Here is a 26897-nt window from a genome sequence, read left to right as displayed (position 1 = left end):
GAAGACAGGACTTGCCCACCAAATTGGACTCATGTGAAACTAAACAACCCCAATCAAAGGGTTTAAGTTGTTGGCTTACTAATTTTGCGCAATTTCGGGCAAAACTAAATGAAATAAAGAAGGAAAATACCCATTTCTACACGTAATAAGCACTAAATAATCATATAAACAAAAATAGTGGTATAAAGTATTTGTTTGTTGAAGAAATCAGTTGAGAATTGCATGTGCAGGTAGGGTCCTTGGGTTTTGCAGTTGGTAGTCTAACTGGAACATTTCCATGTGCACCATTGATTCTTGCGAAAACTGACCTGAAAATGTGATTCTGTTTCTGTTTCTGTGGTTTTGGCTCTTTCCCTCCAAGCTCAACTTTGCTCACTTGCCTTGTCTCTTTCTGGTTCATAAACCCCACCACCCCCTTTGCCTAATTCTCATCTCCTATATAAGCAAACCCCAGTTCCCCAAATTCTATATCACTCAAGTGTTTGAGCAGTCAATACTCAATAGTACTTTCCACCTTCTTCTTCTTCTAGCTCTCACTTTCTCTCTCACAAAATGGCTTTTACTTCATGCTTAGCTTTTACTCTTCTGGTCTGTGTCCTCAACCTCTGCATCAGAGGCACCTATGGCGACTATGGAGGCGGTTGGGTTGGTGGCCATGCCACTTTCTATGGAGGTGGTGATGCATCTGGCACAATGGGTGAATCTCATTTTTAACTTTGATGGTTAAAGTTGAAAACTTCATTGTGTACGAGTAAAACCCAAAATGCCCAAAAGGGTAAACTTTTGCTAGTGGCTAGCTAGTTCAGTTTGACTAATTGGTATGTTTTTGGTTATTGCAGGAGGTGCTTGTGGATATGGAAACTTGTACAGCCAAGGGTATGGAACCAACACTGCAGCACTGAGCACAGCTCTGTTCAACGATGGCTTGAGCTGCGGGTCTTGTTACGAAATGCGATGTGACAATGACCCTAAATGGTGCCTTCCCGGAAGCATCATCGTCACCGCCACCAACTTCTGCCCTCCCAACTTGGCTCAGTCCAATGACAATGGTGGCTGGTGCAACCCTCCCCTCCAGCACTTCGATTTGGCTGAGCCGGCTTTCTTGCAAATCGCTCAGTACCGGGCTGGAATCGTCCCCGTCTCATTCAGAAGGTAAAAAAAAAACGATATTTAAAGTACACTCGAAGATGAAATATTATTTACTGGACAATATGACATGTTACGTAATGCGACAACGTAGTCTAACATGGTTGCGGTTATTGTTTTTTCAGGGTTGCTTGTGTGAAAAAGGGAGGAATCAGATTCACAATCAATGGCCACTCCTACTTCAACTTGGTTTTGATCACAAACGTTGGAGGAGCAGGAGATGTGCACTCGGTTTCGATCAAGGGCTCAAAGACTGGTTGGCAATCCATGTCAAGGAACTGGGGCCAGAACTGGCAGAGCAACAACTACCTCAATGGACAAACCCTTTCTTTCCAGGTCACAACCAGTGACGGTAGGACTATGACCAGCAACAACGTTGCCCCTGGTAACTGGCAGTTCGGTCAAACATTTTCGGGCAGTCAATTCTAGACTTTTACCAAGTTACCATTTGAGGTCTCTGGTGAAAACTGGTGACTGTATATGTAATATTGTGATTGAAAAGAGGAGGGTGAGATTTGTGGGGTAGATTAGGGAGAGGCAACGCCACGTGGGCGTCTATTGCTGAGGTGGCTCATTAACACCCGCTTGCTAGGCCTATATAGATAATGATATAAATTTATATAGTGGAAATTGTGAGTTTATGGTTTTTCTAGAAACAGCAATTTTCCATGTGATGATTGATAAGTATCTTTGAAGGTTTGTAAAACCAGTTTGGGCAGCTACTTTGTTCTGTCGCCTTAATCAAATACTTGATTGATTTCTCAGTAATTTTCCATTTTACTCTTTATTCTTTACTCAGTAATTTTCCATTTTCTATGTGACCTCACTATCCCAGCAATAAAGACCAAGAGAACATATAAAGTGATAGTCAAGTCAGTAACCAAATAGAATGATCATAAGTTCATAACTTTGGTGTAAAATTGGCAGGCACATTATTTGATTACAAAATCCTCTGAACTTGAAGTACAGCCAGCCATTGGCTAGAAATTACACCAGTAACATAAAGCAGTTGTTTGGCTCCAAAACCAGTTGGCTCGCAAACTGTCTCTTTTGAGCGTGTGCGCAGGCGTGCCAGCACCGTGGGGTGCAGTCGTCGGGGTAGTCCCTTGACCTGACTTCTTCTTCAAGCGTTTGTGGACGAGGAGAGCACCAACCTCGCCACAGGGTTCTTCTCTAGCCTTACGGATAAGGACTTTCTGCCTTACGGATAAGGACTTTGAGTGTGATCTCTTCGCGTCACCGAATCGATACTTAGTATTGCAGACTAAGCAGAGCAATCACTGGGAAGTTTGGAGAAAGCACGGGTTGCGCTAAAGCGTGACTTTAGCTTCGCTGGGTTGCGAGGGCGTTACCCTTGCTTCGCTGGTAGTAACGGTAGCGGTTGCGCTCGCAGTCGGCTCGCTGGGAGACTGGGACTGGAAGTACGGTCGCCGGGTTGGTCTGGTGATGCTGACAGTCGGCTCTTGGAGAGACTAGGACTGGCGCACGGTCACCGGGTTTCAACAAGGTTGAAGGTTTGCTCCGGGGAGGCTTTGTAATCGCTAGGATTGATTGATATGAGAGAGGTCCTTAATTCGTCCTTGAAACCTGGTATATATACCTAGGGTTTTGACTGCTCCTTGTTGTAGAAGGATTATTGATTGAAGTTTCCTAGTCAATCTCTGCTACTTGACTCCAATAAGGTTTCGTTTTCCTCATGGATTCCGGAATGGGCGAAGCTGTAACCCAAACCCCAGTAGGCTTATTTTTGGGCCGCAGGTATCGGCCCGCTGTGCTAGATCCACTAAATGATATTGCCAAAATTACTTTTGGGCTCAAACATTGCCCCCCAGGCCTCGAAATCAGGCTCATGAAAATGTAACTGATTGAAGGGGACTAAAACGACGCGTTCAATGCTTGAAACGATGTCATTAATGAGGGTTGCGTCCTTTCGCTCGCGAAACGCCTTTCTGTAGTATCGTTTCCCTCACAAAATCTCTTATTTAAATCCGCAGCCACTTCAGACCTGTCACATCAGAAACTCTTTTAGTCTCCTAAACCCAGAAACCCTCTTTTGCACACATCTTCCTCTTCGAAACCCAGAAATGGCTCCCCCGAAAAAAATAGTTATCGATCAAGAAGAAGAACTGAATGAACAAGCCGCCCATTCTTGGGGAGCCAACATCGGTGCCAGCCTGATCCTCCAGACCATTATCCAGAGACCCCTGCTCCTCAGACTCTCGAACAACCATGCCGGACTGGGTCCAACGCCGCGAGATTCTTTCCCGGCCGACACCATCGCCTTCTATGGCTTACCTGTTCGCCGCCCCATCCCAGTCCTCCGAAGGACTCCTGGGGATTTTACCAGTTGGAGTGCCCCTAATCATCGATCAAAAATAGGGCATTGGCCATCTTTTATCAGTGCGGCGGAGCATTCCTGGTATCGTGAAGCGCGAGCTCGAGATCTGGCTCGCTGGAACGCAGCAGGTATCACCCATACTATCGATCTTTGTTTTCGTCTTCCGCGCGGTGGCAATCGTTCGCCACTCGCTGCCTTTCTCTGTTTTTGGAACACCGCCACCAACACCTTCGATTTTCGATTTGGCCAAATGAGTATCACTTTATTGGACATTCTCACCATCACTGGCCTACCCATCGACAGCGAGCCTTATCTGCATGGCCAATTCGACTCTAATACTTTTACTTCCACCATGGCCCAACATGGTCGCAGCGCTCATAGCGGCTCCTATCCGCGGTGGTTGGCTTATTACCGCCAGGAGCACAATGCGACTGGCGGGATTGCTTTCTTGGAGTACTGGCTTTGTAAGTTTATCTTCTGTACTTCCTCCTGTAAGCCCACTCGTGCCTGGACCTTTCTGGCAACGGCCCTCTACAACGGTTGCCGCGTGGGGTTAGGACAACCAGTGCTGGGTGCCCTCTATCGCACTTTGTACCAAGCCACAATGCATCCCTTCGAGACTGGCATTTCTGGCCCTTTCTGGATTCTTGACTTCTGGATTCAAATTTACTTCCCATATTTTCGTCGCGACGACATCCCATTGCTTCCACCTACTGATCAACTCCTGGGACGATGGCTCAGTCGCGATGAAAGGTACACATCCCCTCCTTATTCTGAGTGCTTCACATACTTGTACCTTCTGCACGAGATGCCATACTGCGACTTAGTGCTGAGTAGAAGATTCCCGGCTCCGCTTGAACACGGATTTCTCCCTGGCGCCTCTCGCTACAGTGATCGCGCGCGCTTGGCCTTTCGCCGCGCAATCTCCTGTTCCGACATCAGGATTGCCGCTGACGAACTCAGTTACGAACTCTATGCTCCCAACCACTTCGCTCGCCAACTCGGCCTTGTTCAATTAGTGCCATTCCCTCTGTATGATGCTTGGAACTATAACACCTCTTGGCGTAGATTTGGGCCTCTTTCTGGGCCTCCGCCAGCACAAAGCACACTCGCACTGGTTGACCTCCCTGACTAGGCTAAAGAGATTGACTCTGTGGATGGGACTGAGGGAGGATACGAGGCATGGTGGGCAGAAGTTTCTGTTAACTGCTGGAGGCAACAGCATGATGAGCTATTCGCTGCCATTTTCGGGGAACTGCGATACCCCTACACTGCCGACGTCGATCTACTTGCTCGCGTCCCTGAAGACGCTGCACAAGTTCCTCCTCCTGCTGCCGAGCCGGCTCCGCGACCCGCGCGAGCCCCACGTCAGGCCCAGGCTGGTATCGTAATCCGCGAACCCCTCAAGAGGTAAATATCCTGACTCGTGTTTTGTCCTTTGTTCATTTGCTCTTCCCTTTTAATTCAAAATTTTACTATTCCAGGGAAACGCGCCATCCTCTGGCAGTCGCGCAGCCAACACTTCCCAAGCCACTGGCCAGTCTGGGAAACAAAAGGCAGTAATGACAGAGCCTGAAGACAAAGAATCCTCCTCTGATGATGATGACTCGCAGACGGTAAGAACTTTTTGTTTGAGTAAATCATACTTCCTCCACGAATCAAACCTAATCTTCTGACCCCAACAGATCGCCGCCCTCTCGGCTCGGAAACGCAGTCGCTCTGATCCTCGAACTGACCTATGGGCAGAAGATGAACCAATCGCTGACCGACTGGTAAGACACAAGCATACTCAGTACTTGTTAGCAATTTCTTTCCATTCTATGCGACCATGTAACAATCCTCATTCGCAGGTTCGCCATAGGTCCTTGAGACACACTGAAGAAGGATCTTCAGCTGCTGGTGAAGGCACATCTGCTTCCCAAGCCCAAGCGCCAACTATTGTGAACAACTCTCCACCTCCTGCGGGTGCTGCCAGTAGTGCACAGTTGGCCTTGATCCCAGTGCAGATCATAGATGATAGCTCGCCTGAGGCCGAAGATAGAGTACCGCTACCGGATGCACCTCGCAAGGAACCAAGCGATATACATGTCCTGGAAAAGATAGCGCCTGACTCAATTCCTATTCCCAGCGAAGCTAACCCAGAGGCAATGCCAGCGGTCGTTGTGCGTGAGCCCCCAGCCGAGGAGGTATTTCCTTTAACTAACTAATTCATTATTACTTCCTGGCTTAAATATTCTATTCTGACAATACCTTCTTCCAGAATCCAAATGCCTTCAACACTGAGGACGCTGTAGCTGAAGCTGTAGAGGCAGAAGCTGCTGAGCCCGCTCTTAATATGGTTGGTCAGGAACTTCTTCCCCCTGCCCCCCAAGTCACTGAAGCCGGAGAATTGGGAGACCTTCCTGAACCAATGCCAGAGGCAGCACCTGTCGCTGAACCTCCTGAGGCCCCTGTCGCTGAGCAACCAACTCCCTCCACTCTGGAAAGGTTAGCTCGCGTACTCGAAGTGACCCCTCCTGGGGTCGTAGATGAAGCTAGAGAAGGCCTTCGTCGCTTCCTGGGCCCTGATATCTTGATTCCTGGTGCGCCCGTGAGAGTCTTAGAATATTTGAGGGTACTTCTCCGCGAGGGAGCCATCACTGAAGATCAGTTCCAAGAGGTCGATCAACTGCTGCAAAATCTCCCTCAAGGGCTCAATGAGCGGGCAGTCGCGAACGCGCAGGCCAGGCAGATCGAGACGCACTATCAGAACCTCACTCAGCACACAGAGACCGCGCGCGATTTCTTGGGTGACCAAGCTAACCTCATCAGGGAACTGACGCTCGAAAGGAACCACTTGAGGTCCCAGATTCAGGCTTTTCAAGCCCGGTTAACTGACGTTACTACAAGGCTTACTCATGCGGAGCCTCAGTTACAACAACCCCTCGCTGCCTTCGAGACGCTATCCCAGGAACTGGCTCAGGCTCGCGTGGCAGCCCAACAAGCCGCACAAGCTGCTGCGGATGCTAGTTTTCGTTTAGATGAACTTTTCCTTCGCCTGACCCATGCAGGCCGCAGACTTTTGGGCCTCTAGATTTAAGCCCATGTTTCGTGTGAACAATAATATTATTATTAACTTAATATTTAGCCCACATTGCTTGGCCCAAATACATATCAACTTAACTTCTCAAACTGTTCAGCGTTTTAATTTGTTTTAATGCTTTTAAAACTGTTTGAAAAGATAATCTCGAAATGGAGCGGTTACCTCCTTGGAGACTGCCCCGCCTCCCACGCGCTTTCAATTATCTTCATTTCCGAGATCTTAGCATTTAACACCAATTGATACGCTCATTGATGGCAGTGAGAATATCACAACCACCCATCGTACGGTCAAGGCCACTGAGACTGGCACTATAAATACCTGCACTCTGGGGAGATGATATACACAAATGAATATGGGTTTCCTAGAAATAGTATCACAATCTCTACTTCTCTTCCTCCAGTTTCTACAATCTTCTCCTCACGATATCAGCCTTAGCCTCAAATTCCTAGGCCTTATGGCTTAACCTCAATACCTGGGTAGGTCTTATGGCCTAACCTCAGGTCCAACCACATGTCTTTGGTCTCTGGAAGTTGCGGTGAAATCCACCGGTTTCATTTAGACTGAAGAACATGTGGTGCTCCCGCCGCGGCGGAACCCGATTCTGAGGGGTCCCCTCTCTCAGATTGCCCGCGTGGAGCAGGAGGAAGAAGGGCGGAAGACCAATATGGGTCGCCTGTTCTTGCTCCGCAGCCTACCTCCAGGGTCTGACTGCGTGACTTATGTTTTTCCCTGGAGGTAGATGTGGTTGTGAGTCGCACTCTCCGTGAAGACCATCTCCATCCCAGAGGATAATCCAACCAAAAGGGTTGCGATGGATTATTTCCTTCCTTTTTCGTCCGGTACAGACGGTAGCGGCTGCAACTCAGATCAGAGGAGGCATGTGGGTGAAGAGAGGAAGAGTATGAATGCCCGAGCACAGCCCCTTCGCTGCCACAAGATCCAGAAACTCTTAGTAGATCTGTAACTTTATGGTTTTTACTCTAAGCCACTTCTGGTCTTGTAAACCGCAAATGTAATTATTTTGATTTGCACTTTGTACTGCTCTTTGGCCGCAAAGCCACTTTATGAATGAAAGTTTTTAACACTTTTTGCAAATCAATGTATAAAATAAGGCCTCAGGTATAGGCCATTACATGCATTCTTAACACCATAATGTCAAAGAAAAGAAAAATTGACAACAATAACAAGAAATTTGAAATTGTTGACCGAAAATAAAGCCTCAAATAAGGCCTGAATGTACAGAGTGTTGCCCCCCTAGTATTCGTAGGTGAAGCAAGTACAGGATACTAAGGCCACAGAAAAGGCCTGAATATGGATGAAGCGAACCTGGGGAGACTAAGGTTGCCCCCCTGTCTGAGAAGAAGGTTGATCCGGTGGATCTTCAAACTCCCAAACACTAGGGTAGTATTTCTTCAGGAAACGCCCGTTAATGGGATTGCGGTGGAGGTCGCCATCCAAATCTTTGAGGTGAAAGGCCCCGCGATCCAGAATGCGATGAACAACGAAGGGTCCTTCCCATCGCGGAGTCCATTTACCGCGGCCGGTCAACTACTCGCCAAAAGGCAAAACAGCCTTCCAAACCAAGTCACCCTCTTTGTAACTACGGCCACGCGTCCTCTTGTCATAGGCGCGAGCAATCCGTTGCTTTTCCAAAACCAAGTTGTCCAAAGCTGCCAAACGTTGCTCGCTGAGATCTTCGTGTTCTTGCCACATCGCCTGAACATAATCTTCCCCGATCAAGTGATGCTGATCTTGGACGCGCAGAGACTGGACGTTGATTTCCAAAGGTAAGATGGCATCATGACCGAACATTAGTGCATAGGGGGTCGTAGCAGTGGGATTCCTCTTGGAGGTACGATAAGCCCATAAGGTCTCATACAACGTATCGTGCCACTGTCTAGGGTTTGCAACAAGCATCTTCTTGAGCAAGGTGATAATAATTTTGTTACTGGCCTCTGCTTGACCATTGGATTGGGCATAATATGGTGTGCTGTGGACGAACTGGATGCCTAAGTCCTTGACAAGTTTCTCTACCTCACCGCCCATAAAGGCTGCCCCCCTGTCTGAGACCAACACTTCTGGAATGCCAAACCTGCAAATAATATTCTGAAAGATAAACTGGCGAATGGTAGCGCCGGAAGCTTCCTTCAAAGGTTCAGCCTCAACCCATTTCGTGAAGAAATCAGTGGCTACAATGATGAACTTATGCTGGAGCGAGGAATGAGGGTGAATCATCCCAATCAAATCCAAAGCCCAGCCTCGGGCAGGCCAAGGTTTAATAATGGGTTGCATGGGAATATTGGGAATGTGCTGCACTGGACCATGCGCCTGACAGTCTTGGCAACCTTTCGCGAACGCGATACAGTCCTTCAAAATGATGGGCCAATAATACCCATGTCTTCTGATAAGCCAACGCATCTTGGGGCCTGCTTGATGGGCTCCACATACTCCCGTGTGCGCTTCGCGCATCAACCTCTTGGCTTTGCGGCCATAGACACAGCGAAAGTCTACGCCATCTTCCCCACGTCGTCGCAGCTCGTCACCTCTGAGGAAATAATTCAAGGAAAGAAAACGAGTCTTCCTGTCTGCTGTAGGGTCTGGTTGCTTGAGGTAGTCAATCAGCGGAATGCGCCAATCGACGTCAATAGGCTCGAGAACCGCGACAACTGGATCATCCGGTGGGTCAGGCCGCGCGAGCCACGAAGGCAGTGTGCGGCGCTCGACCTTCAGAATGCGCTCGCGAACGCCATACTTCAATGTAATGCCTGTAGCCAATTGAGCGAGCTCATTGGCCGCAAAGTTGCGCTCACGGGGTATGTGCTCCAAATCCGCATCATCGAATTGATCCAGAAGCTCAATGGCGCGATGCAAATAGGGTATAAGCAAGAAGCTTTCACACTTGTACTTTCCTTGGAGCTGGTTGATTATAAGCAAAGAGTCGTCGTGTACCTGAACGTCCCTTACTCCCAACTCTAGCAGAACCTCTAGGCCAATGATCAGGGCCTTATACTCTGCTTGATTGTTTGTACATTTGAACTCCAACTGGAAAGAATAAGAAAAACGATCGCCCGCTGGATTCTCCAGAACAATCCCTGCCCCTGCTAACGTTTCCGTTCTTGAACCATCAAAGTACAGTATCCAGGGCTGCAAGGAGACTGTGGCTTGATACCGAATAGCGTATTCTGGGATGCGCGCTAAATCTGGCCGAGTTATGGTCACAGCTGCTATCTCTAACTCCTTCACTACGGGGATGTCCAAGGTAGGGTGGTGTGCTAGGAAGTCTGCGATAGCCTGTCCCTTTACTGCCTTTTGTGGCACGTACTGTAGCGAGAATTCAGATAAAGCCAATACCCATTTGCCAATGCGGCCTCTCAGAATAGGCCGCGACAGCATGTACTTGACCAAGTCAGTCTGAGCGATGATGCAAGTGGTAAAGGATAACATGTAGTGGCACAGCTTGCATGCTGAGAAGTACAATGTGAGACACAGCTTTTCCATCAGAGTATACCTTGTCTCGCAGTCTGTGAGTGTCCTACTAAGATAGAATATGGCATGTTCGACACCATCCTCATCGTCTTGGGCGAGCAGGCTGCCAATGGAGGCCTCAGCTGCTGAAATATATAGTTTTAATGGGAATCCAGCCCTAGGAGGAATGAGCACTGGTGGGCTCGCCAGGTAGGCCTTGATTTTATCAAAAGCCTCTTGGTGTTTATGCTCCCAGACGAACTCGCTCTGGCCCTGTAGCTTCAGCAGAGGAGAGAAAGGCTGGATCTTACCTGCAGAGTTAGAGATAAAGCGTCTCAAAAAGTTGATTTTACTGAGCAAACGTTGCAGCTCTTTCTTCGTGCGTGGCGGAGATGCGTTGATGACTGCTCTCGCTTTGTCTTCAGGGACCTCAATTCCCCTCTGATGGACAATGAACCCAAGAAAGTCTCCTGCTTGAACCCCAAAAACGCACTTAGCGGGATTCATTTTAAGCTTGTGCTGTCGCATGCGCTCGAATACTTTCCTGAGATCTGTGATGTGATCCCCTCTTTTCTGAGATTTGATAACCACGTCATCAATGTAAACCTCCAAAATCTTTCCAAGGATGTCATGGAAGATTAGGTTCATGGCTCTTTGATAAGTCGCACCAGCGTTCTTCAGTCCAAAAGGCATAACCACATATTCAAAAACGCCCGCGAACCCAGGGCAGCGGAACTCGGTTTTGTGTCTGTCTTCTTCTGCGACCGGAATCTGGTGATATCCTGCAGTGCCGTCCATGAAGGACAATAATTCATGTCGCGCAACGGCGTCGACCAACATATCCGCGACCGGCATGGGGTAGACATCCTTAGGTGTAGCAGTATTAAGGTCTCTATAGTCTACGCAGACCCTCATCTTGCCATTCTTCTTGCGGACAGGCACTATGTTAGATAGCCACTGATTGTATTTGGCCACCCTGATAATGCCTGATTTATGCATTTTTTCAACCTCCTCTTTGACGAGGATTTGAGTTTCTGAATTCATTCTTCGCGGTTCTTGTTTCACAGGCCTCTTGTCAGGGAGTGTTGGTAGCTGGTGGCAAACCAAGTCCGGTGACAGGCCGGGCATATCCTCGTACTTTTCCGCAAAGCAGTCTTTGAATTCTAGCAATAAGTCGATAAGCCTCTGTTTCTCGCTAGGCTCTAGGTAAGCGCTGATAGCCACTTCCATGGGCTCATCTGCTGTCCCGAGGTTGACTTTCTCGGTAGGGTCTCTGACTTTGGGAGGCGTGTCGTCCAACGCTGCCGGAGCGAGCTGAATCTCCACCTCATCCTCTTGTTCCTGATCAGAGAGTTCTTCTTCAACGATTTCCAAAGTCGCGATTCGCTCATAGGCCTCTTTTTCCACTAGATATGATGATAATCTTTCGTACAGCGAGTGGAGGGCCTCTATCCCTTCCTCTGGAAGGTCGTAATCCATTAATCGTTTAAGGGTTTAGGCACAGCGTGGCCAGGCCTTTCCAAGCCTTCTTTTGCGAGCGTAAGCCCCCACTGTGCCAGTTCAGAAGCCGTCACCCCTGTAGGGCGGCCTTTGTTATCGAGGCCACTGACTTGCAATGGAGCGATAGGCTCCAAATAGTACCTGGCATCTACATAGTTTGTGGATACTGGGAATGGACGAGGATCCGCTTTGATCACCTCAGCTTTATCTGTCTCCCTGTTCCACATAATAAGTTCCTGATGGAGGGTTGACGGAACACAGTAGCTCCGGTGAATCCAGTCCCTTCCCAGGATAGCGCTGTAGGCCGCATAGCAATCTATCACAAAGAAAGCATAAACTCCCTCTGCTGGACCTACCTTGATACGCAAGAAAAGTAATCCCAGGGTCTTTGTTACAGTCCCCGCGAAGTTCTTGAGAGTGAGAGACGTTGACTGGATCTTCTCCTTCTTGATTCCAAGCAAGTGCATGGTCCTAGTAGTAATGACATTAACAGCAGCTCCAGTATCAACCATGATCTTGCTAACTTTGGTACCGCCAACGTCTGCCGTGATGTATAAAGGTCTCATGTGCTGGACCATAGCAGGCGTTGGCCTAGTGAAGCTCATGAAGAATTCTTTACTGTTGGCGTCCTCTGTTTCCAGACAGACAGTCTCTTCTACCGGTGTTGTGACCGCAGACGTGATCTGCAGGGGCTGTGTATTACATCCCTCAGCTTCTACGCATTCCTGAGCCGCGACCGGTATTGCATACCGCGCTGGGAGCACATAAACCATATTGCAGGACGTATCTAATTCACCTATGTCGTCCTCCAGGTTGAGCTTGGGTTCGTTGACAGGGATAACCGTGTTGAACTGTTTAGCCAACCTGTCTACTAAGGATTCCTCAGTGAGGCCTTTTACCTCACACTGCTCATGCTCCTGAACCACGGGAGCTTTTTCAGGGGAAACTGATTTTGGTTTCCTAGCAAAATCCGCCTCTAGGGGAGCAGCTACTACATTCTGGACTTTCTTAGGTCGCCACTGTAAAGTGTCGGTAGTCCTATCCTTGCCCCCCAGTCTCTCGAAAACTGAGGATTTGGCTTCTGGTTCATCGCGAAACACACGGCGCTAGACGTGCGGTCGCCTGGACGGCGAGCTCTCCTTTCTGGCTGGCGGAAGTGTTCTCTCCTTAGTAATTCTGCAAAAAACACTGGGCTCAGAAGCCCCTATTGCTGAGCTCGCTTGCTTTCGCAAACTGCGAGGGGCCACTAATGGCTTGGCAGCAAGTGCTTCCATCTCATTCTGATACTGCTCAGGCGATTTGACCAATTGTGAAGGTTTGATCAGGCCCTGGTCTAAAGCCTCGAGCGCGCGCTTGGCTGCCCCAAACCTGCGCTGCAGTTTTCGCTTTTTGGAAGGACTTATCTCCACTGCCTTCCCCTTCTCCCTGGTGTACCACTTCCCTTCCTTGATGGTAGCGGTTGAAGCAGGTGGTATGTAGGGTTTTGTCAGAATGTCTTTGTGCTTGTTTGCAGCCTTCTCCTCTGTCTGCTGATCAACCGTAGCTGCCCTCAGCTTCTTAAATAGATTGGAGTCCTTTGTAGGTGACCCCATTTCCTCCCTTTCTCTCGGGCTGGAAGGTTGATAGTTTCGCGATGGCGAGGCCCACTTGATGGGCGGGAGAGAGCCAAAATGAAATGTCTGCTCGACCTCTTCGTGCGACACTTGGATGCCACACTCTTCCTTGCACCGCGAGCATAACACTACGGGTGAGGCTTGACCAAATGGTTTAGCCTTCTTCTGGGCAGGGGCCTCGTTAAGCTCTCCTTCTCGCCCCTTTGTGTTCAAATCCAGGGTTGGTTTCCTCTGGTTCTGCTTGGTCCAGTTCACATCGACCATGTTGATCCCAGTATCAGGAAAAGGGTTTAGGTCAACAAGCGCTGCTGCAGTTACTGGAGCCTCCACTTGAAGACTACCGTTATTGAGCCATACCTGAATCTGGTCCTTGAGCTTCACACAGTCAACTGTATTATGGTTCCACAAGTTATGGAATTTACAATACTTCTTTCCTTTCAGCTGATCTGGTCGAGGGAAAGGTCCAAAGTCGGTCTTCACCATCTTCGCGGCGATCATCTCATCTAGAATCTTGTGTGCCTTGTTGGCATCATATGTATACGCCGCGAACTCAGGTTTAGTGAGGGCCATCGATTTGAGCTTGACAGGTTCCTTGGAGATTTTCAGTTGCTTCAAGGCTGGGTTCTTTCTCCCTGTCAGTTCATAAGCGGCGATGTCGCTCTCATCTTCCTCATCGTCCTCCTGAACCAAATCCTCAGTATGATAGTGATAGTAAGGATCATACGTAGCCAGCTGGTAGCTCAGGGCCGCTATGGTGCGATTTTTCCCTGGTACATATGTCCTTCTGGACGCATTCTTCCTGGCATCAGTTTCTCTGAGGAGATGTTCGAAGCTTCCCACCTCTGTGATGAGCTCTCCCATTGACTGAATCATGCTTCCATGCTGCTTCTTTCGCTGGCGTGGCTCTAAGCCTTTAATCGCCAACTTGATCAACTCTTTCTCCGGCAGGATCACATTCAGTTTGGCCTTCTGAATCTGGAAGCGCTGAAGGTAGGCCACAGCGGACTCCGTGGGCTGTTGGGCCATCTGGGTGAGAGAAGCCAAGTCTACCTCAGGTTCTGTGGCCCCAAAAGTCTCTCGGAAGAGCTTTTCCATTGCAGGCCAATCTGCCACAGTTCCTGGTCGCAGTTTGGAGAACCACCTAAAGGCAGCCCCTGATAGGGAAGTGCCAAAGATCCTGCACTTGAGGATGTCATCATTCTGGTACTGGCCGCATTGTACCCTGAACCTGGCCAGATGAGTTGCCGCATTCTCAGTATCCTCCCCTGAAAAAGTAGCAAATATGATGTTTTTATAACCCCTTGGGAAGGGCGCGAGCATTATGTGCGGTGGGAAAGGTCCCTCATAGACCCCATCCATCTGGGCCCTAGGGTTAGCCAGTCTGATCATCTCCTCTACCTCATCTCGTCTCACATATTCTGGACCCGGAGGAGGAGGAGGTGGTATTGCCACTGTATGGCGAACAGCCTGCACAGGTATTGCTTGGTTTACAGCCGCTGTCCCTTCTCCTATCTGCACAACGCGGGTTGTAGCTGGTTGTTGAAGAGTCACTGCTGGCATAGGCATCTCTTTATCCAAAGCTGTTATCTTGACCGGGTTACCAGCCTGGTCAATCCCATAATAGCTTCCTAGCAGCTCTTGGTATACATTCTCTGCCCCATCGCTGTCGTACTGAATGAACACAGCGGAGTCGAACGAAGTTTCAACACCTTTCGATGCCTGCTGCTTCTGTCTGGCGGTCTGTCCACCTGACAGTGTGGTTTTTTCCTTGCTGCCGCCAATAACCAAGGCTCGTTCCTTATCTCTCAATTGCGTAGTAGCAACGGTCGCGGCAGGTGTAGCAGCAGGTGTAGCGGTACTGCTGCTAACCTTTTCCCGCTGATTTGGCGGCACATATTTACCTGAACCAGATGGTTGGCCAAGGGAACCAAGGATAGCGTTAGGATCTCCTAACGTCTTATTCAACACTTCTTTAGCTTGGTTCAACTCAGCTCTTTGCATGGCCACCTCGGTTGCGAGAGTTGCTCCATCTTTGCGAAGACCTGCCATATCTGATGTTGTTTGCTTGGTATGATTCGCAAGAGCATCAATGATCTTTTTCTGCTGCTGACTCTGGGCATCTGCGACGCTTATAGCTTGAGCTTTTAATGCACTCTCAGTTTGCGACATCAGTTGCTCAGTTTCCACAGCTTGTTGGGAAATACGCTGGTTTATTTCGCGTAAGATTCTATCTGTTTTCGCGTTTTGCCTTTTCAGATCAGCAGCCATCTTCTTGCGATGGTTTTCAATGTTTTCTGAGATGATCGCGCATGCAACCTCGACGGTCGCTCCCTCTGGAATAGGCTTCTCAACGAAATCCTCTGATTCTTCACTCCCCACCGTATTGGAGACAGGGGTAGCGACAGGCTCACTGGCCTGATTAGTAATGACAGTTTGACCCTCAGTAGCGGTCGAGTGACTCTCTCCCTGTTCAGTTGACATATCGGAGAATTGGGGATGAAGAGAGAATCTTTGAATCACTTGTTCTTCTGACAGACCACGACAATCCGCGCGAGGATGCGGTTTGTAACTGGAGGTCTTGTGTTTTGAGCAGTTAGCGTAGCCCTTTTTGTAAGGGTTTTCGCTTGACTTCCCAATGGCTAACGTTCACGAAGAGACACTTAGTTGGTCCCACTGGGCGTGCCAAAATGTTTGGCTCCAAAACCAGTTGGCTCGCAAACTGTCTCTTTTGAGCGTGTGCGCAGGCGTGCCAGCACCGTGGGGTGCAGTCGTCGGGGTAGTCCCTTGACCTGACTTCTTCTTCAAGCGTTTGTGGACGAGGAGAGTGTAAACACGAAAAATCATGCAATGAATGAAAGAAGGACACGTGTACAAAATAATATATTTTTATTAATGAATTTGCGGGTTACAATCTCTGTAGATGCTCTTTCACAAAATTCTCCTCTGATTCGATCTCTGACGTTGATTTGATCCAAGGGTGGCGAGCACATGATCTTGAATCAAACGGTTGCAATGTGGACTTCCTGCTATGTTGACGATTTGAGGAAGATGATTGACCAAGGGCTGTAGAAGCTTGATCTTGATCGGATTTAGGCCACGAGTGGTGTCACGTGGTGAGTGTTCTTCGGCTTTGGTAGGGGATGAACCAGCACGTGTGTTTGGTGCTTTGTTGATTCTCCAAGAGCTTGATGAAGAACTTGGCAGAAGTTTTGCTTTGTTGACGACTTGAAGACGACGGATGATCAAGGGCTGTAGAGGCTTGAACTTGATCAGATTTGAACCACGAGCGGTGTCACGTGGCGAGTATGGCTTCTGATGGTGGATGAATCAGCACGTGTGTTTGGTGCTTGTTGATCCTCCACGTGTTTGACGACTTTCGAGCTTATAGGTGATTTCCCCTGCTTGTCTGAAGTCAGCGAGGTGAAGAGACCGGCTATTTGGCAGCTTGATGGTTCTTCACGAACTTGGGAGACTTCTAAGCTTTGGAGAGGTTTCTTCCGTCTGCTTGCGTCCCTCTGTCTGTCGTCGTCAATGGTGTACTTGACTCAAGGGCGATTGACGCTTGATCTTGAGTCGTATGATGGCCACGAGGGTTGACACGTGACGAGTGCTTTGGCTTGAGGTTGGTGATGAACCGGCTATTTTGCAGCTTGAGGGCTTTTCACACGTATGAAGACTTCTGAACTTTGGGAGTGATTTTTCTCTCCTTCTGCTGAAGTCCTTCTCTTGATTTGAGAGGGGCTATTTATAGTGTCAGCGCCTCTCTCAATTTGGAATGCCTTGATGACACGTAATTAATTGTATTTTCCTTAATTACATAATCAAATCAATCAGCCCTAATTAACTGATTTAATCACGATTATTAAGGAATTATCCAATCAATTTGATGGCTGATTTTAATTGTATTTCATTAATAGCATAATCAAATCAATCAGCTTTAATTAACTGATTTAATCATGACTATTAAGCAATTAGCCAATTAGTTTGATGGCTGATTTTAATCTTGATTATCAATTTAAATAAATTGATATCTAATCAGCAGACGAGATTTAATGCTTGATTTTATTCGGAATCAATTAATTTGATTGATCCGCTTTAATATCAATTGATTTAGCCGAAGCAAATTCATTTATTGCCGTCGAGCCTTTCATGCATCGCCAACTGTCATTCTCTGAGTCTGCGTGATTTTGCTGACTCACAAGCCATGTGGACAATTTGCGGGACCCACATGCTGACTAAATTTGTTCGGTCATAATTTCAAGTGGTGACCGAATTATTTAATGAATTTTATTTTCATTAAATTTTTGGTGTCTACAGAGAGCACCAACCTCGCCACAGGGTTCTTCTCTAGCCTTACGGATAAGGACTTTCTGCCTTACGGATAAGGACTTTGAGTGTGATCTCTTCGCGTCACCGAATCGATACTTAGTATTGCAGACTAAGCAGAGCAATCACTGGGTAGTTTGGAGAAAGCACGGGTTGCGCTAAAGCGTGACTTTAGCTTCGCTGGGTTGCGAGGGCGTTACCCTTGCTTCGCTGGTAGTAACGGTGGCGGTTGCGCTCGCAGTCGGCTCGCTGGGAGACTGGGACTGGAAGTACGGTCGCCGGGTTGGTCTGGTGATGCTGACAGTCGGCTCTTGGAGAGACTAGGACTGGCGCACGGTCACCGGGTTTCAACAAGGTTGAAGATTTGCTCCGGGGAGGCTTTGTAATCGCTAGGATTGATTGATATGAGAGAGGTCCTTAATTCGTCCTTGAAACCTGGTATATATACCTAGGGTTTTGACTGCTCCTTGTTGTAGAAGGATTATTGATTGAAGTTTCCTAGTCAATCTCTGCTACTTGACTCCAATAAGGTTTCGTTTTCCTCATGGATTCCGGAATGGGCGAAGCTGTAACCCAAACCCCAGTAGGCTTATTTTTGAGCCGCAGGTATCGGCCCGCTGTGCTAGATCCACTAAAGGATATTGCCAAAATTACTTTTGGGCTCAAACAGCAGTAACTAAACTTTACTTTCACTTGAACCTCTCTCTTCTTAACCTCTCCAGTTCTTTTACTCTTCACTCTGTACTCAGTAATTTTCCATTTTCTATGTGACCTCACACTTATCCCAGCAATAAGATGAAAGACTAAGAGAATCTATAAAGTACTAATCAGGAACCAAATAGAATGATCATCAATTCTTAACTTCGGTGTAAAATTGACAGGCAGCATATTAGATTAAACGGCACATCATTTGATTACAAAAGCCTCTGAACTTGAAGTACAGCGCATTGGCTAGAATTTACACCAGTAACATAAATCAGTAACTAAACTTTACTTTCACTTGATCCTCTCTCTTCTTAACCTCTCCAGTTCCTTGACCATCTGCCAATGTTCCAATGATAGGCTGGTTTCACCGAAACTCATAGACAACAGTCGACCCATTGTCAGCAATCTGCAAGCAAGGAGACTATTAACAAGGCTTGTTTTTGAAATGAAAGAACATTTTGGAAAAATTTCTCGTCTCTAACCTGCTGAAGTCTTGGGTGCCTATACTCCTATCTGCTTGCTTTGCTTCAACCAAGTCATTTTCTATCACCTGTAAGGTATTGAATGATGAAATCAGAAACCACAACATCTATAACAGCAAAGTAAAGATGGATGATTTTAATATTTCATAAGACTATGCACATTTTTACCTTCTGTATTTCTGGCTCTATAGAATGGGGCAATGATCTAATAGTAGCCAAGTACCATCTCCAAGCCTCTAGTGCTTCTGCAGTGGCTTCAAACAAATCCACTGAAGAGGGTTGGAAAGGTAAAACTATGTCAGCTGGTAAGATGTTTGATTTGCCTTCAGAAAGAACAAGCAATTGGACATCAGCGTCCATGTCCAATTTATAGTACTGAAAATCATATTCCACCTGAAAGTTGAAGCAAAGTGCTTTAGTAACGATCTCATGAAGCAAAAACACGGGTAACCATGCCAAGTTTGATTCAGTAATACAAAAAGATATCACAAAAACTACAGCATAATGCAACAGAAAAATCACCTTTTGCATTTCCATTAGAGTTTTAAGCAATCTTGCATTTTCAACCCCAACAGAGTTGAGAGTCCCAGCTTCCAACTGGGTCTCATCAAAGATCAAGTGTGAACCCTCAGCCAGCTGCAGAGCTCCAGTAATCAGTCTGGAGCAACGTGAAAAGTTAGAAACTATAATGAAATTATAGTTTTAAATTTAAAAGAAAAATTACACTCAGTTAACATATTCAGAAGTCTGATCACCTGTTTGTCTCATAATCTTTTTTTGGTGCAAGAGAAGCAGTGTTAAGATAATCCACTGTTAGAGATATACAGTGTGTGAAAGGTAAAAGATTCTTGATAGCAAGGAGAAGCCGAGGGCCAAACACAGGCACACTTTCTTTGTTGAAACAATTGAGATTTAGAGAAAGCTTCCCCACAGCAACAGTGCCAACTCTAGAATACACCTGACAAATAAGAAAGACTATCATATACCTCAGGTTTCAGGAGAGCTACAGAAACAGCGGTAGTTTAAGAGACTGAAATAAAAAAGGGAATCACAAGTGATCTTGATGTGCAAAAAACAATGAAGTGCCATCATGTAGATCCAGCACTGACAATTCTGACATGAGCTTACCGTGGACAAAAGATGCAAGAGCAGGAATTCAGCAGCTACACCATCATTACCAAGAACAGCAGTAAGATGCCTCAACAGAGCATTTCTGATATCTTTCACCAAGTTGGGCTTTACCTACAAGATCAGAAAGTAACAACGTTATAAACACTATCAAAATAAAAAAGAGAAGAAACTGCATGATAATATTTACAGATCCCAGAGAACCAGAAATACACAGGTAAAGCATATTAATCCGTCCTTTTTGAAGAAATATGAGACTAAAGTGAGCATGGAAGTACCTCCATTGTGGGGGAGCTAGGGAGGAAGTCCTGAACTGCAAGCTTCCTGTGAGTAAGACAATGGAGACGTGGCACCTGCACCAAGGAAAGAATATGAGAACAAACATATTAAAGGGGAAAATGTACTTGTAGTCTAACAGACTAACACCAGATTCTAACCAGCAGAGTGTGAAAGTGTAAGTGAGTGGTTGACAACACCAATCTATGGAAATACATATTTGCCACCAATTTGCTATTTCATAAATGTTGCTTGTATTAATATTCTAAATTATGCAATATGTCACGGGATTGCATAAATAGGCCAAGTATAAGTCTCATACAACAATTCCCTTAGGTTCCTACATGTACAGAGCAAAACAAGCAAATGTGCTTGTATATGGAGATGTACCTTATTGGGGGGCAACTGAACCAAGACATCTTCACTAAAACCATTTGCAAACTCATCATCATCATTTTCCACTTTAAACTCTGGATCAAAAGTGAACACTCCAACAAACTCAAAAACCTCATTTAGCTTCATGTCAGACTCTGGACAATCATATATCTGATCAAACAGAATAATACAAATTTCATCAGTTTTCAAGAATAAGTGAGAGCCCATCTCAGTTTATCGTAGTTTTAGAGTAACTGCATAATGTACCTTAACAAGACAAGGAAGTGAATCCCTGTTAACATCAGGCAGCATTCTCATACTAGAGCTGGTGCCCTCAACGGTCAACTCCTGAGACGGGGAAGGATGTCCGTCCTCTTTCTGGAAAAGGGAAGAAAAATGAAGAAAACTTATTATTCTATCAGAGATGTTAAATACTAAAAAAAAGGAGGAATATTAATCGAAAGTGACTCCTACTTACCAGTTTTTTGGGGGATGGAGAACCTTGAAATCCCTCATCTGAGACCTGCCAATAAATGCAGTATGTCAAGGCCCAAAATAAAGTACCAACGGCGAATGCTTCTTAACCTACTAACTAAATTATGACAATCCAATTTTTCATTGAAACGAAACAAAGGTTCCTAAATTTTTCTTTTTGAAATGAACAAGTTTCCTACTCATTTTGGCAAGTGAAGAAATCCTAAATGTAGATAATATCTGCTTTCAGCTGCTTTAAAGCCGAGCACAAAGAAGCATAAAGAGGTTTTGCATTGTATTTGCAGTTGCCATTTTCCACTTAAATACATGATTATCCTTTAAAAGTAAGTCGAATTAAACATCTGAATACACAGATTACTCAGGAATAGAAATTACATCAAAATCCATGTTATCTGTAGATTCATCCAATCTCTGGCGCTTCTCTCCATGTTGGGTTGTCGAATCCACACTTCTATACACCACTGCCGGAGGCTCAGTCCACGAATTCAGTCCCGGAACCTAATAATGCAAACAAGACACCAATCCAACATGAATCAAATCATATAACAAGCCACAGTCTTAATCCTCAATTCCTCATATCCAAACTAAAAATGCTAGCAAACTCCTTAAAGTCTAAGCATTGCCACTCTACTCAACAAAAAAATGAAAATTTACAAACAACCGAACTATAACCTCATAGAAAACTCACCGGAACACAGTAGAGCATACGGCGTTCCCATATCCGAGTTTCGGAACAAGAATCAATAGGGTATTGAGCCACATCCACAAACTTGTTAGTTCTCCAAACCGAGCCATCCTTCAAAACACCCCCAATAAATCGATTCAGCCCTATTATACAAATCAGCCTCTATTGCTTATATCAACACCAAATTAGGGCATAATGTTACCTTATAAGCACCCACATAGAGCTCATTTCCCAGCATATCTTGCACCATCCCCCGAAACCGAACCAGAGTATTCGGCTGAATCCATCTAATAGTTGAAGAATTCAAAATCGGAACCTAAATTTTATCACAAAAAAAATAATCAAATTAAATCACACATTTCACATAAGAGGCTGCTATTTCAAAGAGAATTAGGGTTTTGAATTGAAGACCGGAAGTCAAAGGTTGGGGATTTTGACCTGAGAGAGGCCGCCGTCGTCGAAGAGAAAGCGGCGGAAGAGGTCGACGGCACCCCAGTCGCTGCCGGCGAAGTTGATCGGGTCGGATCCGGTAGAGACGGCCTTTTCGAAAGTTGATCGGACGGCGCCGAGAGGGTTGGCCAGGCAGTCGTACGCTACTCCCACCATATCTGATTGCTCTCTCTCTTTCTCAAACTCGCTCACTGGTTTCTCTGTGCCTCTTGGGATCGGCTTCCCGCGCTTTTAAGTGAGGTGGTTGGGTTTTTCCCGCTAGAACCTGTTTGCTCCCGCCATTTTTTTGGTCCTAGAGATTACTGGACGGTGTGGAGGCATAGGGCTCTGTCATAAGTTTTGGGCTGGCCTGTCTTTGAGGTAGGTCTGGGTTGGAACACAAGCCCAAGTGGAATGGAAACGTGATTAAAAAACGAAGATAAAATTTAAAAATAAAAAAATAGGGTCCTTGACCCAAAGCACCAAAATAAGCAAAAGTTACCCCACTTACCTCAGCAACAGATTTTTGTTCTCAGATACACAATTTAAGCTCAAATCACCATTTTACCCTCAAACTAATTAAAAAATTACCCACTGCCATTCTGTCTCATCTCTCTCTCTGGACGCCGATACTCTTTTTCTCTCTCTCAGTCTCCGATCTGCGTTCTCTCTCTCTCTCTCTCTCTTCCCCGGCCCTCCCCGGCCTGCAAAGCCCCGACACCAACTCCACCTACTACCACCTGCAAAGCTCCGACTCAGCCTCTGTCCCTCACGCTCTCACACCGGATCGAAGAAATCTCATCGGGTTTCAGGTATGGATCGTCGGCGCAAGAGATGAGCTGGTGCTATGGAGCTCCGGCGGTCAAAGCCTCGATCGTCGGCGCCGGTTCTAGGTCTGGGTCGAAGGACGACTCTGTCGCCGGCACCTCTCTCTCTCTCTCTCTGGCACGAAGCCGTCACCGGTTGCTTGGACCTCGCCTTCGACTCGTCCCGGCAGCAGGAAGCGGAGACCGGTCATCCCTCTCCGATCTGCACTTTCTCTCTCATCCCTCTTCGAGGTGGCGGCCGGGCTGCTGGTAGACGGGAAATTGGTGGAGGATAACAAGGATTTGGTGCCCAGAGCTTTTCTCTGGGTGCCCAAACTATTTTTTTTTTTTTTATAGATAAAATGGGGCAGAAGACCAAATGAAAGAAAAATGAAAAAAAAAAAAGGTTCTATTGGGGCAATAGACGTTTTGAATTGATGTAATCTCCTTGTTTTTTTCCTATAATCAAAGTTTTATTTGTCTAAATTTAAAGAGATTAGTTCTCATTCTAGCAACTGAAAGTCTTATTGGGCGATAGTAGACGTCTATTGGGGGGCAATACATGGCTGATAGACGTCTATTGGGGGGCAATACATGGCTGATAGTCGTCTGTTGGGAGGGCAATACATGGTTAATAGACGTCTATTGGGAGGCAATACATGGTTGATAGACGTCTATTGGGGGGCAATACATGGCTGATAGTCGTCTATTGGGGGGCAATACATGGCTGATAGTCGTCTATTGGGAGGCAATAGACGTCTATTAGGGGGTAATAGACGTCTATTGGGGGCAAAAAAACTTTCCGGTGGGTGGTAGCCTGTGATCGGAATCCGGCGGCCGGTGACCGGATTCCGGCGAAGTTGGCCGGTGACCGGAATCCGGCTGTCGGTGACCGGAATTCGGCTGCCGGTGATCGGACTCCGGCGAAGTCCCCTATGGTTTCTCTCTCTTCCATTCTCTCTCTCTCTCTCTCTAAGTAACAAAGGTGAGGGTAAAATGGTATTAAAAAAATAATAAAAACAAAAAAAAAAAACTTAATGGGGTATTAGGGAAGACCTCCTTAGAGTGTTTTGGGTAAGAGGGAATTAAAAAAACTTAGTGGGGTAAGTGGGAAAAAAATCTCTAAAAATAGTGTAAATGGACAAAAACCCAAAAAAATACCCATGCAACACTTTTGGCGTCAAAATATCGTTTGGCGACGGAATATCGTCGGTAAATATTTGAAAATTATCGTAGGTATTGATAATTGATGCATTATGATTAAAAGCTTATCATAGGGATGCTTCATTGCTGTGGCCGACATTTATCGTCAGTGATACTTTTGGTGACAACATGTCGTTAAAAACTTAAAAATAGTCTTTTGAATGAAAATGTTTTGATAATTTTTTTTTTTGTATGAATAATAAATTCGTCGGGATCCTAGCACTATATTATCACTTGTGAAAAATTGTGTATTAAGCGCTTATTTTTTACTAAAGAAATTTCAAATAGTGAGTTTCTGGATTTTTTTTAATGATCAATCTTTAATTTATATTTCGTATTACATCAATAAGTGCTTAATGTAAAAAAAACTCAATCGAAAAAACCTAGGCAGCCGCGTTTTCTCTCTAACCGCATCTAGGGTTTAGGGTTTTCTCGCGTCTGCAGCTTTCATTCAAACATCAATGGCAATTGATGCAATGGCCTCACGTCTCGCTGCCTCTCTTGCTCTGGCGGAGGGGAAGAGGCCTGTGGATTTGCGTCCATCCAAAGGACTGCGACAACAGGAGGCTTTCATGGTGGGGAAGCTTCTCACAGCGCGGGACTATACGCGCCGCTCGTTTCTGGGGATGTTCCGATCTGCATGGAGGGTGAATGGCACTCTCCGGGTGGAGGAAACTAGAGAAGATGACCGTGTGTTGTTCTCTTTTTCAGATCCGGCCGATAGAGGTAGGGTTTGGAAGGGAGGGTCATGGGGGTTCAATAAAGCTCCGATTGCACTTGCAGAATACGATGGCATCGGACGGATCTCGGAGGTGCCATTGTGGACGTCGTCGTACTGGATGACGTTATTGGGGGTTCCTCCGGCCTTTCGATCTGAAAGAATTATGAGGCTTATTGGTAGCACCGTGGGCGAGTTCAAAGAGTTTGATAGAACAGCTTTCCGACAACGGACTCTGCGTATACGGGTGGAGATCGAGTATGCGAAACCTATATTGTTCAAACAGAGGTTCTGGGTTGAAGATGATGTCCAGTTTCTGGTCAAGTTCAAATATGACAAGATTTTCGGACGGTGTGGACGGTGTGGATTTGTTACCCACGTTGGCCTCCCATGCTCCGGCCCGGAACTAGAGGAGGCTGAAGAGGAGGTTGCGGGAGTAGTGGCACAACCATCTGCCCTAGCGATCCTTCGTGAAGAACCTGGGACCAGCTCCAATGTATCTAAGGTTTTGGCTCCTGGCCCGACTCTAATCTTCAGAGCAACAATACCTAGCACTGTTCCAGCGTTCTGTCTCCCTCCATAAGTTGCTGCCCGGCGAGCAAAGAGACAGGTACAGATTAGGGAGCTAACAGAACCACAACAACAGGTCGAGTCTGTCCTTGGTCAAACCCCGGAATAAAGATGGTGATGAGGTACTTATCTCTCCCAAGAAAATGAAATTGAGTTTGGCTATTGGCAAAAAGACTATGGATGCAGTAACTATGGGACTGTTGGAAGGGTCGTCCAAGCAGGTTGAACAACTGAAAAGAAAGAGAGGCCGGCCTCTAGGAAGTGTGAATAAATTGCCGTATGGCATGGCGGGAAAAGGGAAAAATACTAAGAATGAGGGTGACTCGGCAAAGAAGGTTCCAAACACGAGCAGGAAGACCAACCTGATGCCGAGGTTGTTAGCTGCTGAAGGGATTGAAGCTGGTACTCTCTCCAACCCTAAGGGGAAGGAGATGGTGCTGTCTTAAATCTTATGGTGCCTAGACATTCTGGATGCAAGTCTTTTCAAGCGGGAAATTTCTCTATGAGCTTTTCTAAGATGTTTCTAGTCTTTGTTTGTACCACAATTGAGTGTTGGCAGATTAGGCTAGTTGATTGAGTTTTCCTTAGGAAGCGAGTTTTTCTTGCTTAGCTAGGCTTGCTCTCCAGCGAGTGTCCCTTTAGACTTTAATGAGTTTAGTATAGACTTAGATAGGATATCTGGTGCCTATATCAGATTTCTTGTGTAAGTGTTTTGTTAGACTCTGGCCTGGTTATGGCTTTGATTTCTAATAATATCAAATCCTTTTCAAAAAAAAAAAATAAGTGCTTAATGTATCAATCACAAGTCCACTCGTTTATCTGATTCCAACTTTTAATGTTGACAAGATCATCATCACTTTATAAAAACCATACCAATTTTCTAATGTGATACTCTGGAAATTTCTGCAATACCCACAATTTTCATTCAGACTCTAACAATGCTATTTTCTTTCATCACATTACATCTAAAAATGTTGATATCATCAACCCTAATAACACTAAAAGGATATATTGATTTAATATGAAAACCCTCGAGAGCGAAAGCTCTCGCTGCTCTAGCGCCGCCAAAGACAAACGACATCTATGGGAGTCTCCCCACCAGCGGCGACTTTTGCCGCCGCGCCTACGGCTTTCAAGCCGAGTTTCCTCCGATTCGGGGTTTGTTTGTGGCTATGGTTGATGGTCACAATTGGGTTGGGTGGCTTCTGGCCACGACCTAGACGTGGCCGTCTCCGGCATCGATCTCTGGGCGGCAGTTGGCTCATGCTTTGGTGGCTGTACTGGGTTGCGACGATACCGAATTCGCTACTTGCGGTGGCAACGAATAGGGAGATCGATGGTTATGGTTGGGTGTTCAGATCCATTTGGGCATGCATGGCTGGTACCGCTGGGACTGATAGAAGCTTTCCAAGGAGGCAGCGGTCTCTGATTTGGTGGCTGGGATGGAGGCAGACGACGTCTGACGGTGGAGGGCGGCTAAGTTTGGGTGCCCTACTGTGGGTGTCCAAATCAATCTGGGTTTCCCAACTTTTGGGCTGCTATCGGGCCTATGTCA

The 26897-nt window shown here is 46.5% G+C and overlaps 3 protein-coding genes across 3 annotated transcripts; 2 read left to right on the top strand and 1 right to left on the bottom strand.

Moving 5' to 3' along the window:
• The first annotated feature begins 465 nt into the window (after nt 1-465).
• On the top strand, nt 466-1914 carry LOC133715459 (expansin-A8). Its single transcript, XM_062141966.1, has 3 exons — nt 466-697; nt 840-1152; nt 1272-1914. Exons 1-3 carry the CDS (start codon nt 553-555, stop codon nt 1573-1575), a joined length of 762 nt encoding a protein of 253 aa, XP_061997950.1. The 5' UTR covers nt 466-552; the 3' UTR covers nt 1576-1914.
• Nucleotides 1915-5469: 3555 nt separating this feature from the next.
• LOC133716919 (uncharacterized) lies at nt 5470-18368 on the top strand. The gene is made up of 3 exons (XM_062143555.1): nt 5470-5670; nt 5745-6273; nt 18352-18368. Exons 1-3 carry the CDS (start codon nt 5632-5634, stop codon nt 18366-18368), a joined length of 585 nt encoding a protein of 194 aa, XP_061999539.1. The 5' UTR covers nt 5470-5631.
• On the bottom strand, nt 18340-22378 carry LOC133715457 (mini-chromosome maintenance complex-binding protein). The gene is made up of 14 exons (XM_062141963.1): nt 22055-22378; nt 21819-21932; nt 21620-21727; nt 21307-21429; nt 20915-20959; nt 20704-20814; nt 20452-20607; nt 20064-20138; nt 19786-19899; nt 19413-19615; nt 19180-19315; nt 18826-19050; nt 18658-18725; nt 18340-18581 (listed from the first exon to the last, which is right to left on the bottom strand). The coding sequence occupies exons 1-14, from the start codon at nt 22220-22222 to the stop codon at nt 18467-18469; spliced, it is 1761 nt and encodes a 586-aa protein (XP_061997947.1). The 5' UTR covers nt 22223-22378; the 3' UTR covers nt 18340-18466.
• Between the last annotated feature and the right edge of the window lie 4519 nt (nt 22379-26897).

The sequence above is a fragment of the Rosa rugosa genome, chromosome 6 (assembly GCF_958449725.1).
Source record: "Rosa rugosa chromosome 6, drRosRugo1.1, whole genome shotgun sequence".
Taxonomy (NCBI): Eukaryota; Viridiplantae; Streptophyta; class Magnoliopsida; order Rosales; family Rosaceae; genus Rosa; species Rosa rugosa.
The sequence above is the reverse complement of the archived record's forward strand: the minus strand, read 5'-3'. Positions and strand labels throughout refer to the sequence as shown.

What these genes read in the sequence shown, in the direction of transcription:
- LOC133715459 (XM_062141966.1), top strand. Translation starts at nt 553, where the DNA reads ATGGCTTTTACTTCATGCTTAGCTTTTACTCTTCTGGTCTGTGTCCTC. An exon ending in TGATGCATCTGGCACAATGG is followed by an intron (nt 698 to 839) that starts GTGAATCTCATT and finishes TGGTTATTGCAG; the next exon opens with GAGGTGCTTGTGGATATGGA. An exon ending in GTCCCCGTCTCATTCAGAAG is followed by an intron (nt 1,153 to 1,271) that starts GTAAAAAAAAAA and finishes TTGTTTTTTCAG; the next exon opens with GGTTGCTTGTGTGAAAAAGG.
- LOC133716919 (XM_062143555.1), top strand. Translation starts at nt 5,632, where the DNA reads ATGCCAGCGGTCGTTGTGCGTGAGCCCCCAGCCGAGGAG. An exon ending in GTGAGCCCCCAGCCGAGGAG is followed by an intron (nt 5,671 to 5,744) that starts GTATTTCCTTTA and finishes ACCTTCTTCCAG; the next exon opens with AATCCAAATGCCTTCAACAC.
- LOC133715457 (XM_062141963.1), bottom strand. Translation starts at nt 22,222, where the DNA reads ATGGTGGGAGTAGCGTACGACTGCCTGGCCAACCCTCTCGGCGCCGTC. An exon ending in GTATGCTCTACTGTGTTCCG is followed by an intron (nt 21,430 to 21,619) that starts GTGAGTTTTCTA and finishes TTGCATTATTAG; the next exon opens with GTTCCGGGACTGAATTCGTG. An exon ending in CAGATAACATGGATTTTGAT is followed by an intron (nt 20,960 to 21,306) that starts GTAATTTCTATT and finishes ATTTATTGGCAG; the next exon opens with GTCTCAGATGAGGGATTTCA.